General features: G+C 43.4%; 1 protein-coding gene across 1 annotated transcript in view; it reads left to right on the top strand.

The window, feature by feature from the left end:
• The window catches only part of CHP1 (calcineurin like EF-hand protein 1), a 61,805-nt gene that overhangs the window by 28,422 nt on the left and 15,801 nt on the right, over positions 1-17,582 (top strand). The window contains exon 4 of the mRNA XM_066277033.1: positions 5,675-5,802. Coding sequence (XP_066133130.1) covers positions 5,675-5,802 — 128 coding nt within the window. The remainder of the gene's footprint in view (positions 1-5,674; positions 5,803-17,582) is intronic.

Below are 17,582 nucleotides of genomic sequence, written 5' to 3'. Positions count from 1 at the left end.
GCTAAACTCTTAGCAGGCTGCACCTCTGCTTCTCACGCTAATTAGATATACTAGATATTTGACTTCCGGGTTTTTGTCCTTTTTTTAGTCTTATGCAGGAGGGGTTTGTTTGTTTCTTTGTTTGGGTTTTTTTTGAGAGAGAGAGAGGAAACTGAGAAATGACAAACATCAACTTGTAGTTGCTTCACTTTAGTTGTTCATTGATTGCTTCTCGTACATGCCTTGACCAGGGGGTAGGGGACCTTCAAGCCAAGCCAGTGACCCCTTGCTCAAGCCAGTGATTTTTGGCTTCAAGCCAGTCCCCTTTGGGCTCAAGCCAGCAACTTTGGGATTGTGTTGATGATCCTGCGTGCAAGCCGAGGAGCCTGTGCTTGAGCCAGTGACCTCAGGGTTTCACACCAGGGGCCTCTACATCCCGGGCCAATGCTCTATCCATGTGCCACCACCTGTCAGGCTGCTGGTAGAATTTTTTTTTCAGTTACTGATTTTAGAGAGAGAGAAAGAAAGAGAATAAGAAATATTGATTTTTGTTTCACGTATTTATACATTTATTGGTTAATTCTTACATGTGCCCTGACTTGGGATCGAAACTTGCCACCTTGGCATATTGGGATGATGCTCTATCCAACTAAACTACCCAGCCAGAGCCGAATACTTTTTTTTTTATATATAAAGAATGATATTTTGCCCTGGCCGGTTGGCTGAGTGGTAGAGCTTCAGCCTGGCGTGCAGAAGTCCCGGGTTCTATTCCTGGCCAGGGCACGCAGGAGAAGCGCCCATCTGCTTCTCCACCCCGCCCCCTCTCCTTCCTCTCTGTCTCTCTCTTCCCCTCCCGCAGCCGAGGCTCCATTGAGCAAAGATGGCCCAGGCGCTGGGGATGGCTCCTTGGCCTCTGCCCCAGGTGCTAGAGTGGCTCTGGTCGCAACAGAGCGACGCCCCGGAGGGGTAGAGCCTCACTCCGGGTGGGCGTGCCGGGTGGATCCCGGTTTGGCACATGCAGGAGTCTGTCTGTCTCTCCCTGTTTCCAGCTTCAGAAAAATACAAAAAAAAAAAAAAAGAATGATATCTGAAAATGGAACTTTGGTATTTAGTTACCTTTTCCTCAGACAGTAAAAGGCAGTTATGTCAGTAAAATATGTACTTGTTAACCTGTTTTTTCTGGCAGTAATTTAGATCTTATTTCGCATTACTTGAATCCTCAGATCTTACATTTTTTACAAAATACTACTCTATTAGTGGTATAGATGCCTTGAAGAACTAAAGCTTATTCCTTTGAGGACAGTGGAGTCATAAACTTTGAACTCGACATTTAGAAATGTTCTGATCTGTGTATCTACCTGGCTCTCAAGAGACCTAGCATACTGCATCTGTTCAATGGGATACACAAAGACTGGGATTTATTCTTTGGTAGCCAAAGGAATCAGGGAGTTGTTCTTTCTATGACTGCCCTAGATAAATAACTATATTACATGTGACATTTTTTTTAATATTACAGAACATTCTTGACAATTTAACTTCCAGTCAAGGTGGTGGCATAGGTAAATGCGGCACTGACATCCTCCCACAACCACATCAAAATAACAACTAAACTACAGAGCAACCATCATTCAGAACCACCTGAAATCTGGACAAATGGAAGTCCTACAACTAGGGAAGTAAAAAGAAGCCACATCAGACTGGTAGGAGGGACAGAGACATAAAATGGGCTGGTTTAAAGTCAGGAGGAATACTTTGTGGAGGTTATGCCTAAGGAACAAGGGACTCCAGCCCCATACCAGGCCCCCCAGCCCAGAGTTCCAGTGACAGAAAGAGAAGTCCCCATAACTTCTGATTGTAAAAACTAGCATGGATTGTGGTTGAGTGAGACAGAGAGCTAAACTCCCAGGCAGATCTTCTTAAAGGGCCCTTACATGGACTTGGACTCAGTCCCTCTGGGCTCCAACATTGGGACAGCAGCTTGAAAGGAACTAGGGACATATGGGGAAGAACTAGACTATCTAGCATCAGGGTAATAGCTAGGAGGTTCTTTCTGCCAGACAGAAGTGCTGGCAGAGGTCATTGCTTTTTTTCTGAGACACTTCTCCCCACGGAGCCTTGTGGGCGCCATATCTGAGTTTCCATCAACCTGGTTCACCCTGTTCCTCCCGCCCAGATGGTTACCTGAGACTTTGCTCTACCCAACTTGTTGGCTCACCCAAACCATTTTCAGAGGTTTTTCCATACCAGCGGCCTCTCTTGGCTCATGCTTAGGACTTAAGTAAAAACTCTCAAACAAGCAGCATCTGGTCTTTACATACCCAATATCTCTTGCTAAGTGGCTCCAGGCCTGGCACCATCAGCAGCCAGCCTTAGTTCACAGCTTGACCTCTCCCAGGCACCTCCAAGCCCAGCCCAAGTAGCAGCCATCTGCAGATTTCTTTATTTTTATTTTTTTGACAGAAACAGAGAGATGAACAGATAGGGACAGGCAGACAGGAAGGGAGCAGATTTTTCTGTAGCTCAGGCTGGGTGACCCTAGACAGGGCACAGGTGGTGTCTGACTTTGCACCTCCCAGGAGGTTGCAGAGCCAGTGCACACAGTGGACAGCTTCAGACCACGCTGGAGTACCACCAGACCACCTCCATGAGTAACATGCTCAAGGGGCGGACTCAGTGAGCATCAAAGCTCACTGAAGCAAGTCCTGCACACAATAAAAATAGATCAACCTAACACCAAGGCAAGAGTAGAAATGCTGAATACACTGAATATTTTACAAGACAGAAGGTTAAAGCAGCCCTGTCCGGGTTGCTCATTGGTTAGAGTGTTGTCCTAATACACCAATGTTGCAGTTGTGATCTCTGGTGAGGGCACATACATGAATCAACCAATGAATGTATATATAAGTGGAACAACAAATTAATGTTTCTCTTCTTCCTTTTTCTCTAAAAATCAATCAATATATAAAGCATATATTTTATTTTAAAATAGAAAGAAAAATGTGAAAGGATTAAGATGTTATAAAATAGTCATGGGGATGTAAAGTACAGTGTAAGAAATATAGTCAATAATATTATAACTACACAGGTGGGGCAAAAGTAGGTTTACTGTTATAAGTACATGAAACACGTAGTTTATTCTTTTTTGTGTGTGTATGACAGAGACAGAGTCAGAGAGCGGGATAGATAGGGACAGACAGACAGGAAGGGAGAGATGAGAAGCATCAGTTCTTCGTTGCGACACCTTAGTTGTTCATTGATTGCTTTCTCATGTGCCTTGATCGTGGGGCTACAGCAGACTGAATGACCCCTTGCTCGAGCCAGCAACCTTGGGCTCAGGCTGGTGAGCTTTGGGGTCTCGAACCTGGGTCATCTGTGTCCCAGTCTGAGGCTCTATCCACTGCACCACCGCCTGGTCAGGCACACATAGTTTATTCTTGTATTATTATTATTTTTTTTTTTTTTAAGTGAAAGGAGAGGAGACAGACTCCTGCACACGCCCCTAATGGGATCCATCCAGCAACCCCCGTCTGAGGCCAATGTTCTGCCCGTTTGAGGCCATGCTTGTAACCGAGCTATTTTTAGCTTCTGAGGTGGAGGCTCCACAGAGCTATCCTCAGCACCTGAGGCCAATGCGCTCAAACCAATGAGCCATGACTGTGGAAGGGGAAGAGAGAGAGAGAAGGGGGAGGGGTGTAGAAGTAGATGATCGCTTCTCCTGTGTGTCCTGACCAGGAATTGAATCCAGGATGTCTACAGGCCAGGCCATCACTCTACCACTGAGCCAACTGTCCAGGGCCTATTTATTATTTCTTGTATTATTTTCCTTATGAACAGGTGTAAACCTTCTTTTGCCCCACCCTGTATGTACAGTTGTAGGCAGGTACTGAAAATATCGGGAAGAACAGTTAAAAGTATATGATTGTCTTACCACAATGCTGTACACCTGAAACTAATATAAAATAATATTAAACATAACCTATAATTTTAAAACAATTTAAAATATATAAATAAATAAAATCAAGACACAAAATCACATATGTGGTATGTTTACAATTACCCAAACAGCATAGAAAAATTACTGGAAGAGAATACATTAATGATGATTATAATTGGTGGAACTAGGAATGTAGGAATGGTTTTTTTTTCTTTCCACTTTTTTCCCCCAAAATTTCTAAAACTATATTTATTGCATTTATAACTAAATAAACTTTATTTTAAAAACAGCTTTGCCTGACCAGGCGGTGGAGCAGTAGATAGAGCATCGGACTGGGATGCAGAGGACCCGGGTTTGAGACCCCGAGGTCACCAGCTTGAGCGTGGGTTCATCTGGTTTGAGCAAAGCTCACCAGCTTGGACCCAAGGTCACTGGCTCGAGCAAGGGGTTATTTGGTCTATTGAAGGCCCATGGTCAAGGCACATATGAGAAAGCAATCAATGAACAACTAAGGTGTCTCAACAAAAATCTGATGATTGATGCTTCTCATCTCTTTCCATTCCTGTCTGTCTGTTCCTATCTATCCCTCTCTGACTCTCTCTCTGTCTCTGGAGAAAATAAATAAATAAATAAATAAATAAATAAACAAATAAATGAATGCAGCTTTTCTATAGTATGCCTTAAGCTTAAAATATCACTAGGTATGTTTGACTACAGAGGAGACATGGGAAGTACTTGGGAATCATTGGTTTGAAATAACCACCTTGCTACTTGCTGTAGAGTCTAAATCACTAAAGTTAAATTCTGGCTTGCCTGATAGCATAGTCCAGGGGTCTCAAACTCAACTCAGCATGTGGGCCGCAGAGCAAGATCACAGCCATTCGGCAGGCCGCACTAGGTCTACAAAAGGCAACTGTTACGCAACACTTTTCTCACTGCAGTTGAAAACAAAAAAAAATCAGTACAACAAGCACAATCGTACATGCAGTTTACTCAGTGTCACAAAACGACCAGAAACTGTAGTTCGCATCACAACTGCTGTTAACTAAGCTAATATCTAGCTAGGATGCTAGAGGAATGAAAAATACAAGTAGGCCCCTAGGCTTACTTAATTTTATCCAAAATATTTTGAACTTCGTGGATTAGTCTGCGAGCCGCACAAAATTGTTCGGCAGGCCGCGAGTTTGAGACCCCTGGCATAGTCTATGAACTATTTGAAATCCTCTTTGGGAAAAGAGATAGAAGTATATTCAATTGGTGATTCTGAGCCTGGTTAATCACTTACAAAGTGGAAGTAATACTGCCTACCTCACAAGATTGGGGTGAGGCTTAAATGAACATATTGTATGAGCACTAAAGTACTATGCATGTTGAAAGAGACCTCGTTAAGTGTACTTGCTAGGCCACATTAACCAAAACTATTGCCAATATACTTAATTCATAAGAAATGCTGCCTGATTAGGCAGTGGTGCAGTGGATAGAATATTGGCCTGGGATGCTGAGGATCCAGGTTTAAAACCCCAAGGTCACCAGCTTGAGCACAGGGTCACGGGCTTGAGCATGGGATGATAGACATGACCCCATGGTTAGCTGGAGGCCCCCCCATTAAGACACATATGAAAAAGCAATCAGTGAACAACTAAGGGGCTACAACTATGAATTGATGCTTATCTCTCTCCCTTCCTGTTTGTTTCTCCCTCTGTCTTGCTAAAAAATCTCACTGACTGACATGCTTTTCTGTTTGTTGTATTTCCCAATCAGAGAGGACCAGGTAAACTTCCGTGGATTCATGAGAACTCTGGCTCATTTCCGGCCCATTGAGGATAACGAAAAGAGTAAAGATGTGAATGGACCAGAACCACTCAACAGCCGAAGCAACAAACTGCACTGTAAGGAGCGCTAGAATCTTCTGGTTTAGAATATTTGCTTTTCATTTCTTACAAATTATTTACTCATTTATTTGTTCAACAAACATTTATATGAGTGTAGTGATTAAGAGCTCAGACCCTGGAGCTAAAATGGCTGGGTCTGAGCCAGCTCTGCTACTTTTTAACCATGTAATTTTGGGCAAATTACTTAAACCCTTTGGGCCTCAGTTTCCTCTTTTGTAAAATAGAATATTAAGGGGGTTTTACATAGAGATGTAAGGATTAAATGAGTTAATGTATATCAAGTACTTCAAACAGCCTGGCAGTGAGTTAGCTACTAATGTTATTGTTATAGTTCATAGAATGCCTACTGTGTGTAAGGCTCTGTGGTAGGTGCTAGGGTGACAACAGTATAAAAGACCTAGCCCCATCAGTAAGAAATAATGACAGTCCTCAGCCCATCTCAGAATTTGATAGATACTGGATGTGACTTAAGTGTAGGGGTGGACAGCTAGGTTGGTGCAAAATTTAATTTTTGTCCCCATGCCTTTTGCCTTCTTTCTTTGGATATTTGTTAGACTTCCCTCTGCCCTTGTTGGTTCATGTATGATATTGCCCAATCTCTTACAAAACTTCTCTAAGAAATTGAAATTTAATTTCTTTTTTCATTTAACACAAGTCAAAATTAGAATCAAAATTGTATTGAGTTGGCCCTGGCCGGTTGGCTCAGCGGTAGAGCGGCGGCCTGGCGTGCAGGAGTCCCGGGTTCGGTTCCCAGCCAGGGCACACAGGAGAAGCGCCCATCTGCTTCTCCACCCCTCCCCCTCTACTTCCTCTCTGTCTCTCTCTTCCCCTCCCGCATCCAAGGCGCCATTGGAGCAAAGATGGCCCGGGCACTGGGGATGGCTCTGTGGCCTCTGCCTCAGGCACTGGAATGGCTCTGGATGCAACAGAGTGACTCCCCAGAGGGGCAGAACATCGCCCCCTGGTGGGCATGCTGGGTGGATCCCGGTCGGGCACATGCGGGAGTCTGACTGCCTCCCCATTTCCAGCTTCGGAAAAATGAAAAAAAAAATTGTATTGAGTTCATGGAATCCAAGCTTCTCTTCAAGAGTACACAGTGGTAAACAGAGAGGTCTGTGAAAAGCTTTTATATTAAAACAAATGCAGGTAAATTATAGACTGCCATGCCAAATTTACATACATTTGGAAATGGTACATAAAACTTAAACTTTTGATTTGTGGCCCTTGGGCCATATACCCAGTCTCCCTCTCTATAGGATAGGTACAGTGGTCGGCAAACTCATTAGTCAGCAGAGCCAAATATCAACAGTACAATGATTGAAATTTGTTTTGAGAGCCCAATTTTTAAAACTTAAACTATATCAGTAGGTACATTCCTTATCGAGGTAGCGCCTGCACGTGGTATTTTGTGGAAGAGCCACACTCAAGGGGCCAAAGAGCCGCATATAGCTCGCAAGCCGCAATTTGCTGACCAAGGGATAGGAGTATGAGTTTGCTCCTTTGTTCAGGAAAAGGGTTTAAGAATCATTGAAATTAAGTATTGTAATATAGGATAGAGAGGATTTTTAAACCAAAATAATAAAATACTGCTCTTCTTTACTATAAAGTCATGTACCTTAATGAAGAGGAGAACACTTAAATATATATAAACAAAACGATATAGAAGAAAATAGAACTTGAATGAATTGTGCTCAAATTTACAGTTGCTTCTTTCAAGACTAAATACTGTTTGAAACAAAGCCTTATGTCTTGCATTATAAGAGTTTTAGCATATATTTAATACGTTTGCCTGATTTTGACATTAGTAGTTGAAATTTTCTTACTCAGTTTTGTCAGATGAGGAATTGATCAATAATTGAAAAAGTCTGCTATTGCATAAAATTATAGAAAAGGATATGTGGTTTAACATTTTATTTTTGCTTAATATAGTTAAAAACACATTTACTGGTCAATCTTTTAATACAGAACCAAGGATTGTTTTGTTTTGTTTTCATATAGGTCTGCTAATGTGTGACATTTTTGTAGAGCACATCCATAATGTAGGTTTCTTATTACTGTATATTTTAAGTGGAAAGAGAGCTAATATTATTCTTAACATAAAGCATTCTGAGAATAGAATCTCTCTAGGTGTTCACATTTTTCCCCCTCAGTCTTTTATAATTGTTCTGCCGTACTTTAGCAAGGTTTTTGTTTGTTTTTTTAGCGAGCGAGCGAGAGACAGAGACAGACAGGGACGGACAGACAGACAAGAAGGGAGAGAGATAAGAAGCATCAACTCATAGTTGTGGCATCTTAGTTGTTCATTGATTGCTTTCTCATATGTGCCTTGACAGGGGTGGAGGGGGCGGGGCTCCAGCTGAGCCAGTGACCCCTTGCTCAAGTTAGTTACCTTGGGCTTAAGCCAGCAACCTTTGGTCTCAAGCCAGCAACCATGGGATCATGTCTATGATCCCATGCTCATGCTGTTGACCCCACGTTCAAGCTAGTTCAGCCCATGCTAAAGCCGGTGACCTCAGGGTTTTGAACCTGGGGCCTCAACATCCCAGGCAGACGTTATATCCATTGCGCCACCACCTGGTCAGGCAGCAAGTTTTCTTTTTTAACTGGCTTAATAACTTTAAGTCTTTTAGAAATCTTCAGCCTGACCTGTGGTGGCGCAGTGGATAAAGCGTCGACCTGGAAATGCTGAGGTCGCCGGTTTGAAACCCTGGGCTTGCCTGGTCAAGGCACATATGGGAGTTGATGCTTCCAGCTCCTCCCCCCTTCTCTCTCTCTCTTCTCTCTCTCTCTCTCTCTGTCTCTCACTCTCTCTCCTCTCTAAAAATGAATAAATAAAAAAAAATGAAAAAAATCTTCAGTCTAATTTTGGTTATATTTTTTATTAAATTATACAGTTTTATTAAAAGTACAAATAGTACAAAACAGTTTTATAATGTCAACACACCTGACTCTTGGTGAGTACTGCAGGTTGAGTGGACACTCGTATAGCCCATCAGCTGCAAGTATACAGTATGCTATCACATCAGTTAGAACAAGTTGTAGAGGAGACAAAGAACATCCGTGAGTCCAGTGAGTTAAGATACTTAAGGGACATCCTATGCTCTATAAAACTATGCTTGTTTTCTAATCAAGGATTAGAAGAAACTTTAAAGATCATCAGGTCTAACACAAAACCTGAATTCCTTCTACAGCATGGATTTTACTTTTTCCAAGTTATGAGTTCCCTTGAAAGTCTGGTGAATCCCTACTGACCCCACTTCAAAATGTTTTTGAATCATAAAATAAAGTACATAGGATTATAAAGGAAACCAATTATATTGAAATACAATTAACAAAATATTAAAACAACTTTGTGATATAGTAATAATTGTGCTTCTCTTATTATCTATTAAATAACAGGATGCAACATTAGAGCTCTGTCGCCTTGGGACAGCTTTGTATCTTGAATGTGATAGTGTTTACATGAAGCTACATAGGTGATAAAATTGCAAGGGAGCATTAAGGTAGAACACCCAAAAGTTCTGAATTTGTATCACACCAGAAAGAGGTTCCCAGTGGTATGCAGCTGGGTTCTTTCAGCTTTTCATTGTTCTTATTAGTGACTTTTCACTGAAGTCTTAATAAGCAAATATATAGTTTATGGTTGACTATAAACTTGGAGGCATAGTGAATACAGTAAGTTAGACCCAAAACCGAAAGAGATATTGATAGGCTGAAAAAATTTAGACTAATTCTAACAAAAAAATGAATACTCTAAGGGATAAACTAGATTGCTGCACTTGAGTCCAGCAGCACATATAATCAAGATCTAAGATAAATCTAAAATGAATCCATTGTACACTGTGACTGCCCGGCCTGCAGCACCCCTACTCCACCCCAAAGTAATGTAATATTAGTCTATGAGAAAAGAAGTATATCATAATGAGAATAGTGGTAATCCCCACTCCGTGCTAAAGAGAACCATTTTACAGTTTGGATTCCAGACATATACTAGAGCATATTTGTAAGAAAGTAAGTAGAAGTTGGAAGGCCCCAAAGACCATATGAGTCATTCACATAAGGAAGAGTACTTTTATTGTGGTGAAAAACACACAACATAAAATTAGCCATCTTAAACATTTTTAAGTGTGCAGTTTGGTCATGTTAAATATACTCACATTGTTGTGAAACAGATCTCCAGAAATTTTTCATCTCACAAATCTAAAACTCTATACCCATTCAAGTCCCCTTCTCTCCCCATAAGGAAGATTTTGAAAGAACTGGGCAAGAAGTCAGAAGGAAAGACTGGGTTAGAGATTTACCTTTCCCATATGAAAGTCTGTCGTGTGGGAAAGAATTTATGCAATGGGAATCATGAAGATATTTTAGTTCAAAAGAAGGAATAATCTTTTTTTTTTTTAACTTTTAACTGTTGAGGGTAGGAAGGATTTTTAAAAGAGAGATACTCATGTATGGGTAGGGCTGTCTTAGAAAAGGTAGTAGTTCCCTGTTCAAGAAAAAAAAAAAAAAGCATCCTGTAGAATACTACTTCTTAACTCTCGGTCCACAAACAGAGGAGTCTGAATGTGAGAAAGAAAAATAGTATGTCTCTTTCTCCCAGCCTCTGTTGATATTTGGTATCTCCTGCACTTACGAATGTTGGCAACAAGCCACAGCAGCAATAGCAGTACCTGTGGCTCGAGCACCAATAGAAATCAGACATATTTCACATTGTAGTTGTAGATATCTTCATTTGTCTTTTGTGCTTATCAGTTGTTCAAAATTATGATAGTTCTTTGACCCAACAATATGGCAGTTCCTCAAACAACTAAAAAATAGGATTACCATATGCTCTGGCCAGATAACTTGGGTGGTTAGGGCATCATTCTGAAGCACAAAGATTGCCAGTTTGATCCCAGTCAGGGCACATATGGGAAACAGATGGATGTTCCTGTCTCTTTCTTTTTCCCTTTCTATCTCGCTAAAGTCAATAAATAAAAAATTTTTAAAAATACCGTATGAGGCCTGACCTGTGGTGGCGCAGTGGATAAAGCATTGAACTGGAAATGCTGAGGTCGCCGGTTTGAAACCCTGGGCTTGCCTGGTCAAGGCACATATGGGAGTTGATGCTTCCAGCTCCTCCCCCCTTCTCTCTCTCTCTCTCCTTTCTAAAATGAATTAAAAAAAAAAAAATACCGTATGATCCAGCAATTCTACTTCTGGGTATGTACCCAGAAGAATTGAAAGCATGGTCTCCAAGAGATGTTTGTACATCCATGTTTATAGAAACATTATTCACAATAGCTAAAAGAAGAAAGCAACCCAGGGGTCCATGGATGAGTAGATAAGCAAAATGGAGTACTGTACAGAGGTGGATTAAGGCCAGTTGAGGCCCCGGGCACAGAAGAAAATATTGGGCCCTATAAAAAAAAGAGTGAGACAGGGAAAATAAAAATACATGTTAACCATATATTTTTTTCATGTTAACCATATTTTTAAATAAATAAAAAATATTATGTACTATTAATGTTAAAATTGCACATATGAAACCAAACTTGGTGTCATTAAAAAATATGTAAAATTGGGGTTTTGTGGGGCTCTACAGAAGTTGTGGCCCAGGGCACGCTCCCGGTGTGCCTGCTGTTAAATCCACCTTTGGTACTATGTATATTATTATTTAGCCTTAAAAAGAAAGAAAATCCTAGCCCTGGCTGGTTGGCTCGTCGGTAGAGCATCAGTCCAGCAGGTGGAAGTCCTGGGTTTGATTCCCAGTCAGGTCACACAGGAGAAGCAACCATCTTCTTCTCAACTCTTCCCCCTTTTTTCCCTCTTTCTCTCTGCAGTCATGGCTCAAGCTGTTTGAGCGAGTTGGCCCCAGGTTCTGAGGATGGCTCCATGGCCTCTGCCTCAGGCACTAAATGGCTTGGTTGCTGAGCAATGGAGCAATGCCCCCAGATGGGCAGAGCATCACCCCCTAGTGGGCTTGCCAGGTGGATCCCTATCCGGAAGTATGCAGGAAACTCTCTGCCTCTCACATCATAAAAATTAAAAACAAGCAAGAAAGAAAGAAAGGAAGGAAATCCTGACATAGGCTATAATGTTGATGAACCTTGAGGACATTAGTTCAGTTACAAAAAAACAAATACGATATGATTCCACTCATTTCAGGTACTTAAAGTAGCCAAAGTTGTAAAGACAGGGAGTATAATGATGGTTGTCAGGGATTGGGTGTGGGGTTAGGGGACATTGGAAAGTTATTGTTTAAAGGTGTAGAGTTTCAGTTTTACAAAATGAAAAGAGTTGTGATGTATGGTTGTGATGATTGCGTAAAGGTGTAAATGTATTTAATACTATTGAACTGTACACTTTAAAAATGATAAAGATGGGGCCTGACCTGTGGTGGCGCAGTGGATAAAGCGTCTACCTGGAAATGCTGAGGTCACCGGACCGAAACCCTGGGCTTGCCTGGTCAAGGCACATATGGGAGTTGATGCTTCCAGCTCCTCCCCCCTTCTCTCTGTCTCTGTCTCTCCTCTCTATCCCTCTCTGTCTCTCTCACTCTCCTCTCTAAAAATGAATAAATAAAATAAAAATTTTTAAAAAAATTTTCTTAAAAAAAAAAAAAAAAGATAAAGATGGGCCGTGGACGGTTGGCTCAGTGGTAGAGCGTCAGCCTGGTGTGCAGAAGTCCCGGGTTCGATTCCCGGCCAGGGCACACAGGAGAAGCGCTCAACTGCTTCTCCACCCCTCCCCCTCTCCTTCCTCTCTCTCTCTTCCCCTCCCGCAGCCTAGGCTCCACTGGAGCAAAGATGGCCCGGGCGCTGGGGATGGCTCCTCGGCCTCTGCCCCAGGCGCTAGAGTGGCTCTGGTCATGACAGAGCGATGCCCTGGAGGAGCAGAGCATCGCCCCCTGGTGGGCAGAGCGTAGCCCCCTGGTGGGCATGCTGGGTAGATCCCGGTCAGGCGCATGCGGGAGTCTGTCTGTCTCTCCCCATTTCCGGCTTCAGAAAAATACAAGGAAAAAAAAAAAAAAAGATAAAGATGGTACTTTTTTTTTTTTTTTTTTTTTTTTTTTACAGAGACAGAGAGTCAGAGAGAGGGATAGATAGGGACAGACAGACAGGAATGGAGAAAGATGAGAAGCATCAATCATCAGTTTTCCATTGTGGCACTTTAGTTGTTCATTGATTGCTTTCTCATATGTGCCTTGACTGTGGGGCTACAGCAGACTGAGTAACCCCTTGCTTGAGCCAGCGACCTTGGGTCCAAGCTGGTGAGCTTTGCTCAAACCAGATGAGCCCGTGCTCAAGCTGGTGACCTCAGGGTCTCAAACCTGGGTCCTCCACATCCCAGTCCGACGCTCTATCCACTGTGCCACTGCCTGGTCAGGCAAAGATGGTACTTTTTTTTTTATAAATTTTTATTAATGTTAATGGGGTGACATCAATAAATCAGGGTACATATATTCAAAGAAAACATGTCCAGATTATCTTGTCATTCACTTATGTTGCATACCCATGATGGTACATTTTTTAATGTGTATTTTGCCACAGTAAATAAAGTAGTAGGGGCCCTGGCTGGTTGGCTCAGGATTAAAGTATTAGCCCCAGGGTGTGGATGTCCCAAGTTCAATTCCTTGTCAGGGCACACAGGAGAAGTAACCATTTATTTCTCCAATTTTCCCCTCTCCTCTCTCTTTCTCTCTCTCTCTCTCTCTCTCTCTCTCTATCTCTATCTCTGTTTCTTCTTCTAAGAAAACAACAGCTGTGGCTTAGTTGTTTTCAGTGCATCAGCCTCAGGTACCGAGGATGGTTCCATGGAGCCTCTGCCTGCGGTGTTGGTTCAGTGGTAGAGTGTCAGCCTGGCGTGCAGGAGTCCCGAGTTCGATTCCTAGCCAGGGCACATAGGAGAAGCGCCCATCTGCTTCTCCACCCCTCCCCCTCTCCTTCCTCTCTGTCTCTCTCTTCCCCTTCCGCAACCAAGGCTCCATTGGAGCAAAGTTGACCTGGGTGCTGAGGATGGCTCTGTGGCCTTTGCCTCAGGTGCTATAATGGCTCTGGTTGCGACAGAGCGACGCCCCAGAGGAGCAGAGCATCGCCCCCTGGTGGGCATGCCAAGTGGATCCCGGTTGGGCGCATGCGGGAGTCTGTCTGACTGCCTCCCCGTTTCTGGCTTCAGAAAAATACAAAAAAAAAAAAAAATAGCTTGGTTGCTAGCATGGCCCCAGATAGGGCGGGGAAGGTTGCTGGGTGGATCCTAGTTGGGACACATGGAGGAGTCTGTCTCATTACCTCCCCTCCTCTCACTTGGAAAAGAAGGGGAAAAAAGAGTAGGTAAAGTGAATTGAACTCCTGTGGTTTTTAAAAATTTTTTTTCATTATAGACCTTTGAATTAGCAAGCAGTTAATAGTAAGTAAAGAAAAAGTACTTGATTAGTTTTGTATTCCCATGGCTTGACTCAGATATTTTATGCAACACCCCTATATAGTACTTTGTTTGTTTTCTTTCTAAATTGCTATGCTCTTATACCTTAATTCACTTCGACTCTTAAGAAAATATTTCAAATAGTATTAGTGTACTTATGTGGTAATTACTTGGAGTGTCAGGATGCCTTTAGCTGACTCATCTGGCTTCAACAATAGGACATGTATTATCTCACTTTACAAGTCAGGTGAGGCAGTCTTCAGGGTTAGTTGTGTTGTTAAGGACCTGAATTTTTTTCTGTTGCTCTGCTTTGACATCCTTAGGGTCTGCTTCATCCAAAGCCATAGCTCTTCATGGTCACATCCTCCTGATGGCTTTCAGTGACATTTGAGCTATGTGCTTCTCTGCCTACATCTGACACGGGGAAGACAGAGATAGACCGAATCCCCTCCTGGAACTGTGGATGAGATTCTATAAGGAAGGAAGGACTGAAAGGTGTAGAGTTTAGGATAAGATGGCAAACTTTAGGATAAGATAGGATAATAACCAAGTGCTATATGCAAGTTATGTATGGTTTTTACCATTACTTGGCTTTCAGATCAACTTTTACAGGAAGCTGAAGATGAATTAAAATTCTGTTGCAGGCCCTGGCCGGTTGGCTCAGCGGTAGGGCGTCGGCCTGGCGTGCGGGGGACCCGGGTTCGATTCCCGGCCAGGGCACATAGGAGAAGCGCCCATTTGCTTCTCCACCCCCCCCTTCCCCTCCTTCCTCTCTGACTCTCACTTCCCCTCCCACAGCCAAGGCTCTATTGGAGCAAAGATGGCCCGGGCACTGGGGATGGCTCCTTGGCCGCTGCCCCAGGCGCTAGAGTGGCTCTGGTCGCAGCAGAGCGATGCCCCAGAGGGGCAGAGCATCGCCCCCTGGTGGGCAGAGTGTCGCCCCTGGTGGGCGTGCCGGGTGGATCCCAGTCGGGTGCATGCGGGAGTCTGACTGTCTCTCCCATTTCCAGCTTCAGAAAAGAGAAAAAAAAAAAAAAATTCTGTTGCAGCCTGACCTGCAGTGGCGCAGTGGGTAAAAGCGTCGACCTGGAACACTGAGGTTGCCGGTTCAAAACCCTGGGCTTTCTTGGTCAAGGCGCATATGGGAGTTGATGCTTTCTGCTCCTCCCTTCTGTCTCTCTCTGTCTCCTCTGTCTAAAATGAATAAATAAAATCTAAAAAAACTAAAAAAACAAAAAAACAAAAAAAAATTCTGTTGCAGTCTCTATGTAGGGATCACATTTATATAATTAGACAAGAGTGAAATGAGAGCTACATACAGGAGTCCTGGGTGTCTGCTTCTCTGTCTATATATTGGTTCTCTTTGAAATTCCCACAGAACTGTGGAAGCAGCAATATGGCACCTCTTGTAAACTGAGAGCAAGTGAACATTGTACACCTAGCAGCACATTTGCCAGTGTGGCACATTTACCTCCCATATTGGGGATATGTTACTTAAAAATATGAACTTCTTGGAACCAAATTTGTTTATGGTCCATCTTCCGCATAGAATAGTCTATCCAGGAACTCTGAGAGCACACTTTGTCCTGTTCTTTTTTATGAACGAATGTCAAGTGTAACTAACAAGGCTTAACTATACCTATACCTATATAGGCACAGGTGCAAGCACACACAGTAGTACAGCTATGTTTGTCTCCAGTGAATGGTTCCTTAATGCTGCTTTCCTCTTCAGATCAGAGAGGTTTTAATGTCTTACGTGAAAAATACAGCCCATCTTAGACTGTTCTAGGGTATGATAAGTAAGGGAGAAGTCTATAAGCCTCCCTTTCAGTGTTCTAATTGTCCTCTTAAATGGTTTACATTTTGTTATTGTTGTTTTAGCTAGAGAGAGACAGAGAGACAGGAAGGGAAAGAGATGAGAAGCATCAATTCATCATAATTGTGGCACTTTAGTTGTTCATTGATTGCTTCTCATACATGCTTTGACTGGGGGGCTCCAACCTAGCGAGTGACCCCTTGCTCAAGCCAGCAACCTTGGGCTTCAAGCCAGTGATCTTTGGGCTCATGCCAGTGACCATGGAGTCATGTTGATGATTCCATGCTTGAGCCAGCGACCCTACACTCAAGCTGGCAAGCCTACGCTTAAGCCTGATGAACCCGTGCTCAAGCCAGTGACCTACGGTTTTGAACCTGGAACCTCAGAGTCCCATCTTGACTCTATCCACTGCACCATCCATCACCAGTCAGGCCATTTATGTTTTTTATAACACATAAGGAATAATGGGAGCCTGACCAGGTGGTGTCGCAGTAGATAGAGCGTTTGACAGGGATGTGGAGGACCCAAGTTCAAGACCCTGAGGTCATCAGCTTGAGCACGAGTTCATCTGGTTGGAGCAAAGTTCACCAGCTTGGACCCAAGGTTGCTGGCTCAAGCAAGGGGTTACTCGGTCTGCTGTAGTCCCACGGTCAAGGCACATATGAGAAAGCAATCAATGAACAACTAAGGTGTCGCAACAAAAAACTAATGATTGATGCTTCTCATCTCTCTGTTCCTGTCTGTCTGTCCCAGTCTATCCCTCTCTCTGACTCTCTCTCTCTGTCTCTGTAAGAAAAGAAAAATGATGGGATGTAAGGAGTCTGCATGGAGATATTTTATTTGGATGATGAGGAATATTGGTGAAATTGAGTTTGGGAGAGAAGCCAAGAAGAAATAGCAGCATTAGGAAGCAACTCAAGTATCCATCAGCAGATGACAGGGTATGCAAAATGTGTATATACATGCAATGGAATGTTATTCAGCCTTAAGAAAGGATGGTGGGCCCTGGCCGGTTGGCTCAGCGGTAGAGCGTCGGCCTAGCGTGCGGAGGACCCGGGTTCGATTCCCGGCCAGGGCACACAGGAGAAGCGCCCATTTGCTTCTCCACCCCTCCGCCGCGCCTTCCTCTCTGTCTCTCTCTTCCCTTCCCGCAGCCAAGGCTCCATTCGAGCAAAGATGGCCCGGGCGCTGGGGATGGCTCTGTGGCTGCTGCCTCAGGCGCTAGAGTAGCTCTGGTCGCAACATGGCGACGCCCCGGAGGGGCAGAACATCGCCCCCTGGTGGGCAGGGCGTCGCCCCATGGTGGGCGTACCGGGTGGATCCCGGTCGGGCGCATGCGGGAGTCTGTCTGACTGTCTCTCCCTGTTTCCAGCTTCAGAAAAATGAAAAAAAAAAAAAAAAGACGGTGGTTTTTGTTGTTGTTGTTGTTGTTGTTTTTTAAGTTAGAGGAGGGGAGATAGACTCTGGCATGTGCCCCAAATAGGATCCACCTGGCATCCCCTGTCTGTGATGGAATCAACCGAGCTATCCTCAGCACCTGGGATGATGCTCAAATCAG

The sequence above is a fragment of the Saccopteryx bilineata genome, chromosome 4, assembly GCF_036850765.1.
Source record: "Saccopteryx bilineata isolate mSacBil1 chromosome 4, mSacBil1_pri_phased_curated, whole genome shotgun sequence".
In the NCBI taxonomy this organism is placed as follows: domain Eukaryota; kingdom Metazoa; phylum Chordata; class Mammalia; order Chiroptera; family Emballonuridae; genus Saccopteryx; species Saccopteryx bilineata.
Note: the sequence above shows the minus strand (reverse complement) of the source record. Positions and strands in the feature narration are given on the sequence as shown.